This window comes from Balaenoptera physalus, assembly GCF_965194825.1.
Source record: "Balaenoptera physalus genome assembly, chromosome: 11".
In the NCBI taxonomy this organism is placed as follows: domain Eukaryota; kingdom Metazoa; phylum Chordata; class Mammalia; order Artiodactyla; family Balaenopteridae; genus Balaenoptera; species Balaenoptera physalus.
Window position 1 is genome coordinate 19,474,287 of NC_138896.1, and position 15,504 is coordinate 19,489,790.

The 15,504-nt window shown below is 39.9% G+C and overlaps 1 protein-coding gene across 2 annotated transcripts in view; it reads right to left on the reverse strand.

Annotated features, from left to right (window-relative positions):
* Positions 1-447: 447 nt before the first annotated feature.
* The window catches only part of DCDC2 (doublecortin domain containing 2), a 157,545-nt gene continuing 142,488 nt past the window's right edge, over positions 448-15,504 (reverse strand). For both annotated transcript variants that reach the window (XM_082415202.1, XM_082415201.1), the window contains exons 10-11: positions 3,906-4,205; positions 448-2,796 (exon numbers count right to left, since the gene is read on the reverse strand). In XM_082415202.1, the coding sequence (XP_082271328.1) occupies positions 2,698-2,796; positions 3,906-4,205 (399 nt within the window). In that variant the 3' untranslated portion in view covers positions 448-2,697. The remainder of the gene's footprint in view (positions 2,797-3,905; positions 4,206-15,504) is intronic.

Genomic DNA, 15,504 nt, shown 5'->3' on the forward strand with positions numbered 1-15,504 from the left:
TGCGCTGCAAAACTCCTAATGTTCCATTTCAACTAACAAATCAGTTGCTGACAAATGTGTTAAAACCCAATTAAATTTAAGAAAAGCATTTCATTAAAATTAAAACTATGAAAATCTATCACAAAGAAAGAACAGATGAAAGCATTCTGTGATTGGTTACCACATAAAAGCTCCATGAGTTTTTCTTATTAACACCCTCTATAAAACAATACCTGAAGCCTAACCAAGATCTCTTCTGCTCACTCACATAAATGTTCTCCAAATCTGTCAGTGAGTCTCACTTAATTTGTGGAGCTACTCTGCCACGGAGGCCACCGTTCCCACAAGGAAAATGTCCACATTTGGAAGGTGAATTAACTTTCATCATGTGTGTTAAAGTCATCTCCACAATGACATTTACAATTTTAATCATCTGTCAGTGATTTCTTCCTTGGTTGGACGACATAGTTCTTTTTTTTTTTTTAGTAACTTATGCTTGCAAAGTGTTTTAAAGTTATTAGTGACTGTTCATCCCTCAAGTTAAGTCACAATTATATCCTACAGACAGACAGGTGGTGAAATATGCACATAAAAGATAAGTATTATGTCCCAATTTTTAAATTTTTTGCTACAGGTATTGTAGCCTGTCACCTTCTTGAAGTATACTTAAAATACCAAACTTTGTTTTTCATTTAAAGTAACATTGTGCTTCACTAAGATGACTTAAAAAGTTCCTGAAAACCTGAATACTAAGTATGATGAAGCAAAGAACAGGGAAAAAAAAAAAGAGACAGAATATCTTTATTGAAGAAGGAAGAGAGAGAGAGAGAGAAAATCCTCATTAAAGAAAGAAAAAAGAATCACCTTGATAATCAGTTATAATTTCTTATATGTAATCCCATATTTTTATAAACTATTTGAAATCATTAACCCCAGGCCCAGTAATAGTGTGGGAATTTAACATTAAAAGACCAGGTAGTCTACTTCCCTAGCAACAAGGATTATTAAGATTGTTGCTTATAGTCTGCAATGCTTTATATTGTCCCATTTGAAAAAATAAGCCTATTAGTAGAAAGCACAATCTAGAGCTTATATTAGAAATATAGGACCCCAATTATAATCATCCTCCCAGATTAATATACCCTTATATCAGTATCTCTTTCCAATACTGTTACATTATAGTCTCTGCATATACTTCCTATTTGTGGAAAATATTAAAATAGCTTCTAGGAAAAATACATCAGTTTTCTATAGTATTATTAAGTGCTTTATGTAACTACTTTGATTCCAAGTGATTGGTTATGAAACCTGGAGGGGAAAAAAATCTTTTAAACATCATTAATAATGAATTCTATGAAAGCACAAGAAGTTAAAATTTCAAATTTATACCTTCTACGTAATTAACAAAAATATTCTTTAATATGAGAAAAACATTTCTATATTTAAGGAAGAACTGCATCATCTCTTAAGAATTCAAAAAACTAATATGATTATTTTTTTTCTCCATATATACCTAACAAGGCAATTTGAGTTAATTTAATTAACCCCTAAAACTGTAATCAGGAACTGGTTTCATTATGACAATTTTTAAACTTTTTTCAACAATTTCTATCCTATAGCTTCTAATTATATAGAAAGGAATCTGCTTGAAAGTCTAAATATAACTGACCATGAAAATAAATATTTGCTGATACTCCTAGGGGAAAAAATATGACAAGGCGGTCCTAATAGAAATAAGGCAAAAAGCAAGAGAAATTGAGGAGTAACAAACTCTTCATATAGCCTACTTTTTTTCTACTATGCTATCTTGTTCTTTTTGTTAAAAAACTGGAGAAAATTCAATCTTTGGAATAGCCAATATTGTGTTTTCTAATATTGAATAATAATGCAAAGGAGAAGAGAGGAGTACTATTGGTAACGGTAGACTGGATCAACGAAAATCCACAGGATACCAGAATTTGCAAAACACCCAGCCAGGCTCAGTGATATAATTGGGTGTTCCTTTATAATTCCTTCCTGAGTATGTGTCATTAAAGCCATAAGGATTAAAACCTGCAGCAGTTAAGGGAGGGGCATGACAATATTTGTCAGGAATACACTGAATGAATACTTCCTCCTTCCAAAATGAATACCTTGCATTTTCCTTTTTGTTCTCTTAAGGTGGATTTTGGCTAAGGAGGAAGAAAGAAAGGAGTGTCAACAAGACACAGAAACATTTCAATCTATTGCCATCTTCAAATTATCTCTGAAACTAAATTGCAATTTGTTTATTCAAGAGTTTATTGCTTTAAAAAAAATAGTACATGCTTTCCTATTATCATTTTTTTTAAATTCTGTGCCTTCTTAGATAAGTGCTTTAGCATAAGCTGCCATCTAATAATCTCACTTACCAAGAACAGGAATGATCTTGTTCTTTTTCATCTTTACAAAGACAAGTGGCCAATTGTCTTCCAGTGCAAATTCCCCTCTATTACTCTTGTTTAATTTTTCTAAATGACTTTTTAAAACACATCTCATAAAAAGTCACTCTGCTTTAGTAGCTATTCAAAGTTATCTAGTCTTTCCCATTAGTTTGGCCTCTAATTTTAAATTTCAGTAGGTAGTATTCAACCATATTGTCACATTATGTTTAGCAATAACTATATGCTTATTATTCGAGTATTATAACCCTTAATTTTTCTAATACTCAATATACTCTCTTTTTAAAAATCATCCATGCTATGACAGATTATCCTTGTTTTGTTCGTTGTTATCATTTTCTTGTGAGCTGGTGATTTTTACTTCTGGCTTTGGCGGTCTTTGAGGGTCCAAGTCAGCCTGGAGGAAAACAGATGAAAACAAAGATATTTAGCTCTTTAGTTACAGAGACAATAAAATTTACAAAGGAAAAATGACTCAATATTGCCTTTAATCTTATTCAACTAAAAATAGTTCCTTGGGTTCCCTATGTTGTTTAGTCTATCATCACCCAGTGGACACGACAATCTCAAACTTTACTTGTTCAGAAGCCCTTTCTGGGACCATAATCCACCATGTGCTTAAAGGGCACAGACTCACCTCTTGAGCTTTAGGTGTTATTTATCTCAATTTTTTTTTAATTTTATTTATTTATTTATCTTTGGCTGTGTTGGGTCTTCGTTTCTGTGCGAGGGCTTTCTCTAGTTGCGGCAAGCGGGGGCCACTCTTCATCGCGGTGCACGGGCCTCTCACTATTGCGGCCTCTCTTGTTGCGGAGCACAGGCTCCAGACGCGCAGGCTCAGTAATTGTGGCTCACGGGCCTAGTTGCTCCGCGGCATGTGGGATCTTCCCAGACCAGGGCTCGAACCTGGTGTCCCCTGCATTGGCAGGCAGACTCTCAACCACTGCACCACCAGGGAAGCCCTCAATTTTTTTCTTTATTTCCTTTTGAGCTTTTCTTTAAAACAACATACCTATACTTTTCATTTTAGCATTTTCAGAGAAAAGGGAAGAGTAAAATGCAGCAGTTCTCCTCTCGTGTCACATTAATAATCCAGCCCCATACCAGATGTCTTTTATTAGTTTTCTAATTCTAGTTTATTAGTTTTATTAGTTTTCTAATTTCAAATTCTTTGTGACTATGGTACCAAGCACCATCAAGTAGATAAGAGCAGGACAGAAAATGAAAACATAAAGGCAGCTTCTGGAACAGCATCCCTGCCCCTTGGATTTCTCATATGTTAATGATATCTCATTACAGTTTGTCTTTTACCCACTGGACTGAAAACTAAGGGGGTAAGATTAGAATTAGCTGGTTTTCAAACTCTGCTCCGTGGAATCCTGGAAGTGCCATAGCTTTCAAGTCCTAAGTGCTTGAATAATTCCCTAAGTGTGAGCACAGATGCACACTCATGCACACACACACATTTCATGCATGCACACAAGTGAGCAAAAGCAATAAAAATACCTCTTCACATCCACTGCCAGCTCCTTGAGACTTTATTTCCTCTTCCACTGCTTCTTGAAGCTCATTATTAACCTGGTCCAGTTCCTCGCCATTTTCTTCATTGGTGCCTCTGTTCACATGAGCAGGACCTGCCTGCTCCTCCCTGTGATCCAGGATCTCCTCTGCTTGCTCTGGAGCTTCAGGAGCCTCCCTGCCTCCTTCCTCTTCAACTCCACCATTCATTCCTGAAAAGTCTTCCTTCTGTCCCACTTCCTTATCTTCTTTCTCTCTGTCTTCCTCATCTACTATTTCTGCTGGCCTCTGATGGATCAAAAGGAATAATGGATAAAAATAGGAAGTATAACAGAGATTTTCCGTGGCACATTATAATAATGTAATAATTATAATATTACTGTCAAGTAAAACTTCCTTACATTTGCATATATACAGTATATCTTGTGTTAACCTTTACAAATATTCCACTCTTCACAAATGTTTTCTCATTTAATTCTCACAGTGATCCTGTGAGGTTGGTATTATTCCCGTTTTACAGGTGAGAAAACTAAGGTCCAGGGAGACCAAGTATCTAGCCCAAGATTCCACTGTTTGTAAGTGGAACAGCCAGAATGAGAATGAAGCATGTGACTGCAAAATCAATGTTCTTAATCCCCATGGCAAAGAGAAAACTAAACTGCAGGATACTTGGCCAATGTCTAGTGGCCCAGAGGAGGAGGTAAAAAAAAATTCTTTGTGGAGAGATTATCATCCCCACCACTAGTGTCTGGTATGTATTTAAATCTCTAAGTATGAAAAAGGGCAATGGCGATGGCCAGGATGTGAACCCTGGTTTTCTAAAAATAAACGTGGACAGCTTTCCACACAATGCCTAAGAGAGTTGACTGTATATCTCTAAATACAAAAAGTGATTGTCGTGCAGATCCAAGGCCAAGAAACTATATATTCTTTCTATAAAAATAATAAACGCTCAAGTATTTTATAAACTAGGCATTTTTACTGTTATTTGGATACATGTAAGTCTGTTTTAAAACAGAACAGGAGGCCAAGTTCCAGAGCCAAGACTTTGGAGAGAGAAAGACCCAGGTTCAAGTCCTGGCCAGGCACTTACTGGCTGTTACCTAACTTCTTTGAACTTCATATTCCCCACTGGTAAAATGAGAATATAATAAAAGTTCCACGGAGATTAAATAAGTTACATACAGTGCCTAGCAAAGCACCTGGCACATCATGATCCTAAAAAAAAAAAAAAAAAATTAAAATATCTTCCCATTTGTTATGATACATTCTTTCCTGAACCTACCATATTTCTTCATTGGCCTTAATAAAATAAGAGTTTTTTAAAGGATAGGGTAGAAACAGAATTTGTTTTATGTTAGGACCCCACGCCTGCCTCTTTCTAGTCATCTGACACTGGACAGATCAGTTAATCCCCTGGTATCTGTAAAACAAAGTTTTGAGATGCAATTAACTCTGACCTCCCTTCCAACTCTGGAAGTCCATTCTCCTCTAACTACCCAAATTCTTATTATGGGACTATTAATGGTCTTCTTATAAAAGTTATCATAATGCTCTCAGTTTAGGAAGTAAAGAAGGAAGGAAATGGAGCAGAGTAGACTAAAAGCTCAGGATAAAATTCAACACAACGTTATTTCGAAGAGGAAAGAGGCAGAACCATGAATTCTTATACTCTGTCCAAAATAAAGTCTCAGATTTGATTACATGATGTCAAAGATGCCCTTTAAAAAAATGAAGGTTAAAAAAATGAATTCTTAAAATATTCCAATAACCATCGTCTTTGTCATCATACAAATTAAATAATAGTACAGTGCTTCTGCGTCTTTCAAATTTCCATTCAGTTGCTTAATGTCAAACTGCGTAGAGCCCTAGTGATCCCTAAGCATGCTGCCCAGGGGGAGGCCCTTAGGAAGGCCAAATGCCGGACAGAAACTAAAGGTGGGAGGGGATGGATCTGCCAGATGATGTGGAAAGAAAAGGCAAGAGATTTATAAAATGAAACCCACAGCGCTTGGTAAGGATTTCTGGTTTTTATGCATAAGACCTCAATGAATGAAGGTGAGAAAAATTTTCAATTTCCAAAGGAGAAAACACTATGTTCCCATCTCCACACGCTTGTCCCACCCTCTCTCAATGCAGAGAACAAACACGGCAGAGCATTGACGCAGACGCACTAGAAGTGATGACAGGAGAGTGTGGCGAGGAACAGGGTGGGCACTGTCATTGTGAAAACAGAGCAGAGGAAATGTCTGGGGCCAAAGATGACATTTATGTCACTGAGGAGAAAGGGCTTCTGAGGGACCCAGGGAAGGAACCGTCAGCACCAGGAGGTCCAGAGGCTTCCTCAATAAGACACTGGGACAGGGAGGGGACTCTGGGCGGGAGAGAGTTAGAATAAAGGGCCAAATGTAAAACAGATAGCTAGTGGGAAGCAGCCACATAGCACAGGGAGATCAGCTCGGTGCTTTGTGACCACCTAGTGGGGTGGGATAGGGAGGGTGGGAGGTAGACGCAAGAGGGAGGAGATATGGGGATATATGTTTATGTATAGCTGATTCACTTTGTTATACAGCGGAAACTAACACACCATTGTAAAGCAATTATACTCCAATAAAGATGTTAAAAAAAAGTTTACAGAGGAAAAAAAGAAAAAAGAGCCAACTCAGAGAAACATGGCGGGTGGCTCCCCAGTAACCTATCAGAAGAGGCCATGAAAAGGCTCAGGGGTCTTTGACCAAGAGACAGCAAGTTCCCTTGCTGGTGACTCTGAGGGATTTTTTAGGGGATACTCACAGGGGGACTCTAAGAGACACTGGAGGACTCTCAGTCACCATGACTCGAGCTAATGGGCCTGGAGCAGCTGTTTGTGCTGGGCTAGATGCCAGGCATTCAGAGACAAATAACGACTGTGATATCAAAGAGCCCAGAGCGGTGCGGTAGCACATCACGTAATCGTGGGGCAGGAGGAAAGAGCAGTAACTCAGGGTGGGCTGTGGCAGCCTGGGGCCACATCCCACACAGTCTGGGCACTGAGGTTTCTACAGCACTGCGTGAACGGCGTTCATAGGTGGAGAGCAAAGGACAGGCAGCAAATACACCAAGCACCCGTCACCGTATGTGCCGAATGTCACTCTCAGCATTCATACATTCATCATTTCCTAAAACCCTCACAAGAACCCTACGAAACAGGCTCCTGATGCCCATTATACGAATGAGGAAAATGAGAAATCCCTCAACACTGCCTGCATCACACCGCAGGTGAACAAACAGGGCTAAGATGGAACCCAAGGTGGTCTTGTCCCAAAGTCCTATATTCTTTCTCAAAGTAATAACACAAGCAGTTGCTAATGTGCCTAGCACTGCTGCAAGCACACTCAAGTGTACTTTCAATGGCCAGAAAATCTGACGTCTGCAGTAGGCAACATTACTTTTATTGTTTAAAGAATTACTGACCTGAGAACAAAACATTTCTGGATTTCTATTAAAGACTGGTAGATCTAGGGAAGGAACATTATAAACATTGTTAGGCAGAGTACTTGAAGCAGGACATAATGAAAATCCAGAAATACTACAGCACTAATGGCCAATGAGAGTAAAAAGATTTCTGTGCAAGTTACCTCTGAAAATTGGATGATCGTGTATCGCACTTCTAGAAATTGTAATCCTCACTGTGCCTGAAGTTGCCTTATTCAAAGCAACTTTGGGTTTTGGTTTTAAAGAGGAGTTATACAGCATTTTTAATACAAAATCTTTAATAATGATACCAGAAAACTCAAATTTTAGTGTAACCATTCAGGAATCTAGATATGTCCCTTGCCTCTGAGAATCTATTACAAGAGCTTGCTAAAGTCACCTAAAGCTAAGGTGACTACGGCTGTCTAAATGGGAAAAAGTCTGTTTTCCTTTACTGATATCTGGATTTATACCTAAAAGTTACAGAATGATAGAGTGCTGGTTTCTAGTTTTTAGTTTTAAGCCTCTCATCCTACCCCTTTCTTTGCTCCCAATCCCCAAACGCATATACATTTTTTTCCCTTTAATGAAAAGAGCTGGGCTGGGATATACCCTAATCTCTTTTTAAGGACGGAGACACCTAGCCCTAAATTCAGCTCTGTTCTCTTCGCTGTTATTACCACCACTAGTAACAAGCAGTATTATGCTTTCATCCCATTATTTCTATTAGACTTTCCCAGCACAGCTATTTTAGTAGTCATCAAACGAAGCCATATCTGGTTAGCTCAACTTTAAGAAATGCTGGATTATGGAGCTGAAATACCAATCTGATCAATTTAAATAAGATGGTAACATTAGTTAAAAGGCTTATAATCCTTTAAAATATCCTGAGTGTAATACAAAATTTATTATTACCACAACACAACTCAGGACAAAAAAAAAAAAAGAAAGAAAGAAAAAAATGCTTCTATGACAGATCTGTAATGAATAAATGAAAAGCAATGCGCTTTTTGGTGTAATCTCCTTTGAAGCAAGCATTAAATTATTAAAGATGTTTCTAGTGTATACATCAATCAAATCATCCCCAGAAGGAACATTGAGTTTTACACCCATACACACTCACACAGATAAAATCTATACTGTGGTAAGGGCCTACAAAGAAGTAAAAACAATAAAACAGCACTCCTTCTATAAGAGAGTGGGTGTCCATTCTTAGATAGCCACACTATATTTGAATAATGTGTTCCTACTCCACCCCACCAAAAAACAAAACAAAACAAAACTTTGCAACTATTTAATTTCTTCAAAATTCCCAAGTAGTTCTCAGTTTCTGCCCGTTTAGCTGGCCCTGCCTGATTGCCCAGCTAAGCAGGGACAATCACAGCCAGCCAGACGCCAGTGTCAGCGCAGTGAGCCAGAGGTGACATGTACATGGAACCCACATTCCACCCACACCTCAAAGAACCTTACAAGATTCCGATGATGTTTACAATTTTGACAGAGAAAAGTGGACACAGGAGGCAAAAGGGCGAGGGTGGAGGGTGTGGGGAGAAAGGGACAGGGACACGGATGGAAAAGGTAAGAGTTAGACGTCGCAAGTTCAACTTGAGAGAGTGAGGAAGGAGGAAGAGAAGCAGGAAGGGAAGAACCCTCTTTCCCAGGTCCAATCACACTGTCCCTTTTACACTGAAGGGAAGCAGAGCTCCCACATGTGACGCTGCCTCTCCTTCCTGCAGAAGCCAGTTCTCATGTGATTCCCAAGAGACTGTGTTCATAACTGAAGAAGCTCACCAGGCAGGGGTGGGGGTTCCTGGACAAAATTTCTGTCTGCTGATGTTTCTACAATGGTGATGTCAACTGCGCGAAATGAAGCAGCTGTGGTCTGTTGGGAAGGCAGAGGTCACTCTGCAGCTTCAGGCTAGTGAATCCACCTCACCCTTTGGAAACTGAGGATAATAATGACCTCACAGAATTGCAGTAAGGACCAAATGAGATCATGCACATGAAAGACCACTATAAACTGAAAAAGCTACAAATATATATATATACATATGTGTGTGTGTGTGTGTGTGTGTGTGTGTATATGTTTATTATTGTTACCACTCCATTTTTCTTGCCCTTGGATGGAAAGAGTTGAGAGGTTGTCTGATGAAATAGTATAATACAGGATTTGCACTACAGTAATGAAATCGTATTCTAATGGGCCACTTAGAGCAGTCTCCCTTCTAAATCTCATTCACATGAAAACAAACAAACAAAATATATCAAGACACTTAGCAATTATCTTACCCTTTTTAGTTAATACAGTTAATATGCAGGCTGATGTTCAACTTCTGGTCCAATGAGACGGTTAGGTGTGATTTTCATAAACTAATCACTCTTGCTTTTAGTTACTTACGTTTATTCTTTGCTTCTGAGTTCCCTGGTATGCACTTTTCACAACAAATTTACCATCCAATAGCTTTTATTTTTTCTGAACTCTATTCACTCTTAAAAGTAACACAAATGTGCCAGCAGTAAATACCAAAAAAGGATGACCTCCATAAATTAGTATGTGCATTTAGGTAATGCACGACTTTGTCTTCAGTTGTAACGACAGGTTGGCAGTAGCCAGTTATTCATCCTGTTCCTCCTACCTTTACCCCGAAGGCTCTTCCTTCCCTTTGTTAGACCCACCTTCTCTCGAAGCCTTCCTGGACCCCTCAGGCAGTTGTCACCCCTGATTTGCGCCCTCAGAACACCTGTCAAACTCTAATCACAGTGTGCCATTATCCCCTACTTATGTTTGATATGAAAACAGTGAACGTGGGGCACTTCCCTGGCAGTCCAGTGGTTAAGGCTTCACCTTCCAATGCAGCGGGTGCGGGTTTGATCCCTGGTCAGGGAGCTAATATCCCACATGCCTCTCGGCCAAAAAACCAAAACATAAAACAGAAGCAAAATTGGAACAAATTCAATAAAGACTTTAGAAATGGTTCATGTCAAAAAAATCTTTAAAAAGAAAAAAAAAGGAAAATTGTGAACGTTAATTGCTATCGAGTACGTAGATGCCTCAAACGATGTTTGGAATGATTGTGGAATAATGGGGAAATAACCTCGGCTCTAGGGAGGCCTTCTGGAAGTTTCTAGAAGCAAGGGCTCTTTCTTCTTCATCTTTGTGTCCATCACCACATTTTCCACAGGATTGTAATTCATTGTCTTGAATTACACCCAAATGTGCCTCCCACAGATAAAAGCCAACAGAGTATGTGCCTTCAGGAAAGGACAGATGATGGTGACAAGGCTCACGTCTGTTGGGCGCTCTCCAGGGACCTGGTCCTATGTTCCATGCACCTCATATGCCTAATCGTATTTAAACTAACCTCACCACCATTTGAGGAAAATACTGTTCTCATCCCAACTTGCAGATAAACAAACTGAAGCATAAAGAGTTAGGTAAACTTGTCCAAAAGCCCACTAGTAGTGACAGAGGGATATGAATGCTTTTTTGACCACAGGACTGTACTATTTCCCCAAGATAATGTACAGAGCAACATCCCAAACTCAACACGATGTTAAATAGTTACTCCCAGCCTCGTGTCTTCTAAGCCAATGCCTCTCCATCACCGGGCATCTTGTTAAATGCAGATTCTGAGTCAGCAGTTCTGAGCCTCTGCATTTCCAGCAGCTCAGGTGCTGCTGATGCCGCTGGCCCCCAGGTGACACTTGGTGAGGCTCTAAACCACAGGTAACACAGGTATGGTCATAAATACACCACCACCCCCAAAAGACATCTTTGGTTAAAGTTTCTAGTTGTAATTATGCCTCGTTAGATGAAGATCATATTTTAACTTAAAAAATATGAATTTTATTGAAAACTGGGAGAAAGTAGTACTGAATGTGGACAGAATGATATTTAGCCATAAAGACAGTTCTACAAGATTTATTCTAATTACATCACCCTGCCACTCTTTCTCAGGAGTCACTTTATAAAAAAGAAACACATCATTGCCAAGGCGATAAACCAGGAAGATATTTTTACCTGTGCTTAAAGGTCTTCTCCCCTGGTGTTTATGTTGAATTCAGTCAATTTGTGACTAAAATTTTAAGAGAACCAGTTTTCAGGTAGATACTGTTTCTCCATCCTGAATTTTCAGGACTAGCTCATTTCTGTGAGTAATTGTGTAATACTATATTCTGTATAAAGCACAATTCTTACATTTCACTGGAGTCAAGAAAGGGTATTCATTATACCCTCCCCTATATACTCACAAAACTGATGTATATAATGATTGCACAAATCATTTAGATGGTTCCAGTCTCAAAGCCTCACTGACATCAAGAACATCCAGAGTGCAGCTAGATTAAGACATATTACACATATATGTACAATTACAGATAATACGTACCCTTAAACATAGAAGTTTTTATAAGAAAGGTGAGGGCTTCCCTGGTGGCGCAGTGGTTGAGAATCTGCCTGCCAATGCAGGGGACACAGGTTCGAGCCCTGGCCTGGGAAGATCCCACATGCTGCGGAGCAACTGGGCCCGTGAGCCACAATTACTGAGCCTGCGCGTCTGGAGCCTGTGCTCTGCAACAAGTGAGGCCGCGATAGTGAGAGCCCCGCGCACCGCAATGAAGAGTGGCCCCCGCTCGCCGCAACTAGAGAAAGCCCTCGCACAGAAATGAAGACCCAACACAGCCATAAATAAATAAAAAACTATTTAAAAAAAAAAAAAAAAAAAAGAAAGGTGAGACTTTTACCTTTTAATAAGCACTTTATTTATCATAAGCAATTGCTCTTAATATTGTTACTAGAAAAGTGACACCAGATTTTCTCCTTAACATGACACCAGCATTGATATTCCAAGCGCCTTTTTGCCTGCATTTGCCTACATGCATATCTTACTATTTATTTTGTAAGGGACATCCTGGGAAAATGGTTGATTTGTATGGCAAGACAGAAAAGGTCTGGTAGTTATTATTGCTGTCTGCATCCTAGCAGGGACGGCTCAGGGGAAACCATAAGTATTCAGGTTTTCTAGAGAATATGCATGCAGTTACAAAGGTTAACTCAGGATTCCTGAGTGGTAAGAGGAAAGAAGATGGAATATGGAAATCATATGGAAATGAGCCACAAAATATCAGAAGCATCAATTACTTGGAAGGTATTTTCACAGACAGATGAGGCTGCTCAAGTGACTTACACTTTAAACTCACATCACACCTTTGACCATAACAGCGGCACCAAAAATTAGAAATGGGAAAAGGCATCTAAACAGACACTACAGCTGATGTCCCACCCACTTTAGAAGTAAATGTTGGGACTTCCCTGGTGGTGCAGTGGTTAAGAATCCACCTGCCAATGCAGGGGACACGGGTTCGATCCCTGGTCTGGGAAGATCCCACATGACGTGGAGCAACTATGCCCACGCGCCACAACCACTGAAGCCCATGCGCCTGGAGCCCGTGCTCCACAACAAGAGAAGCCACCGCAATGAGTAGCCCCTGCTCGCAGCAACTAGAGAAAGCCCACGTGCAGCAACAAAGACCCAACACAGCCAAAAATAAATAAATAAAATATTAAAAAATAAATTTAAAAAAAGTAAATGTTGCTTTTTCTTATATTTATATCAGAATTCCCTGAGGAGTATATTTGAATTTTTAAAACCCTCGCTATCCGAGATAACAGCACACGCTACAACTTTCTAGGCAAGAGAGCCTACCTAACCATCCAGCTGTCCTCCTCATTCTTACCTGTCAGGTCTCCCTCCCTGAAATACCCTGGACCTAGAAACTGGAGCTCAGAACACCCCCCCAACCAAATGAAAATACTACCTTAAATGTCCATTTCTCCATGCAGCATTTGCTACCTTTGAAATTTAGGAGTAGGATTTGTTACAGGCTTTGGATAGAAGGTGTTTCTGTGGATTTGATGGCAGAATTCAGGCAGAGATGTTGAAAGTAAAGAAGTTACGACACTTGTTTTTATTTCTGTTCCCATAGAGACTAAAATCATCTCCTACCCAAGCTGAATGAGGTGTTTGGAAATAATCAGTTTCAATTTTTCATGACAGCAAAGTACCGCTTCCCGTTTTCAGCTTTCAGAGGCTTACTTTCACAGAACGGAAAAAATGGTTTCAATGTGGTTTGAAGTACAATGACCTACAAAAAAGGGTGGTTCTATTTACAGACGTGACACTCGAAGGACACAGGGAGAGTGAAGCTTTGGCCAGCCACCTGCTGAGAGCTGGCTCACCCAGGCCTGCTGAACTCCACAAGTTCCCACGACACTCATAGGATAAGATATAATACCTTGAAAACTTATATTTATATAGCTATTTAGTCATCTTAGAAAAAAACCTTCCCCATTAAGTTTTCTCACTTTAGAAGTAAATGTTGATTTTCTTTCGCTTACATCAGAATTCGCTGAAGGCTATGTTTTAATGTTTAACACCATTTCCATCAATCAAACACAAATCAACAAAGGTGATGTCACAGAAGGCCTTGCTGATGATGCACAGGGAAGTTAAGAAGCCAGAGCGTCCTCATCTTAACTCTTCCCACTGTGTGTGATGCTTATAGCACCAACCATAAATATGATTCACTAAGAGGAGGTGACCTGAAGGTAGAGAATGGTGAAAATACCGTTTGCACGCAATTCCTTTCATTTCAGGGAAGGCAGTGAAGGCCGAGTAGCCCTCCACACAGATGGAATCTGCTTCTGTTTGTGAGATAATTAGAAGCCCCTAATCTCCCCACTTCCATTCCTTGAAGTGTTGAGACAGAGCACCAAACTGGAAGCCAGGAGCCCTGGGCGCCTGTGTAGACTCCCCAGCCCCCAGCAGGCTGTGTGTTTGTGGGAGAATGGCTTTCCCCACTACAGTATGGGGCTTTGTTTCTTCAATAACAAAGCAAGGAGTTTATTCCAGCCTCCTTTCTGGTTCTGAACATTTCCTAATTCTTATTTTAATAAATAACATTTCACTGAAATAGATTTAGGGGTCTGGTCAAAAGAAGCAGCCTCCTTTATGTTTCTGTGTATTTTACACATGAACATGAACAAGTAACACAAACAAGCTCTCCATTGAGCTTACCCTTCATAAGAGAAGCTGTCAGTGACTGCTGATTCTCCAGAAGGGACAAAATAGGTCAATGGGCATATTTGGACTTCAAACCTGCTGTTTCTGGTTATAGCCTCTAGGCTGCAGATTCTTTAAAATGGCATTGTGTTCTATATGTGTAGATCAATCATCACAAACTTAAATGCCCCCAGGGGCTGGGCAAATTACATAAATGTGTAATTCAGGACAGGTGTGAGGTAATAGGGAGTGCTGAGGTCTGCAGTAAACTGAAGAGTACATGCCCACTAAAGAGATTCCATATTGTAAGCCCTGGGCCAGCCAAAAAGATTCTCTCATAGGAGATTTGGTCACAGGCTGCCAGTTTGTCATCCCTACTGCAGATTCTATGAAGACAGTTTATTTTCACAGTGATGAATTAGTGTGAAAGAGATTTCCGGTTAAACACAGCAGATTGAACAAATGTGTGTGTGGGGGGGGGTGGTTTGTAGCTTCCTTCCAATTCCCCTCTAAATTTTAGGTAAGGGCTACTTTAAAAGGGATGAAGCTATAGAGACACAGAAGCCCGGAATTTGGGAAACAGCCACAGAATTTGGGAAACTGTAAAGCCATTGGACGTGGGGCCGATAACAGCAGAACCAAGTAAGCTAAAATTTGAGTCTGTAGGGAGGGGAAGCCAAGAAGCAAACTTTGCACGTTGAAAAAACCTATAGAAGGCTTGGGGATTGGAGGCACCATCTGTCTCTGGAAGAAGGGGCATAGGTATTGATATAACTAAAAACAGGTGGATTGGCTTAGAGTCTTTAAATGAAGGAGGTAGACTCCCAAGATCCCCTTGCTGACCTTGGAGAAATAAATGAGGTTTATTCTTTAAAGATATTGAACTATAAGGAAGCTGGACTCAAGCACAGTGAGAACAAGGGCACCATACTGAAACCCAGAAGGATACATCTCTCTACTTAAAGTCTTTTACTTAAGGTCCCCAAGCCACCTTCCCACAGTCAGATCCCAAAGTGCTCACAGCCAGGCTTACACCATTAAGGCAAGAGGTTGAAAGACTCCACTCAAAAGAA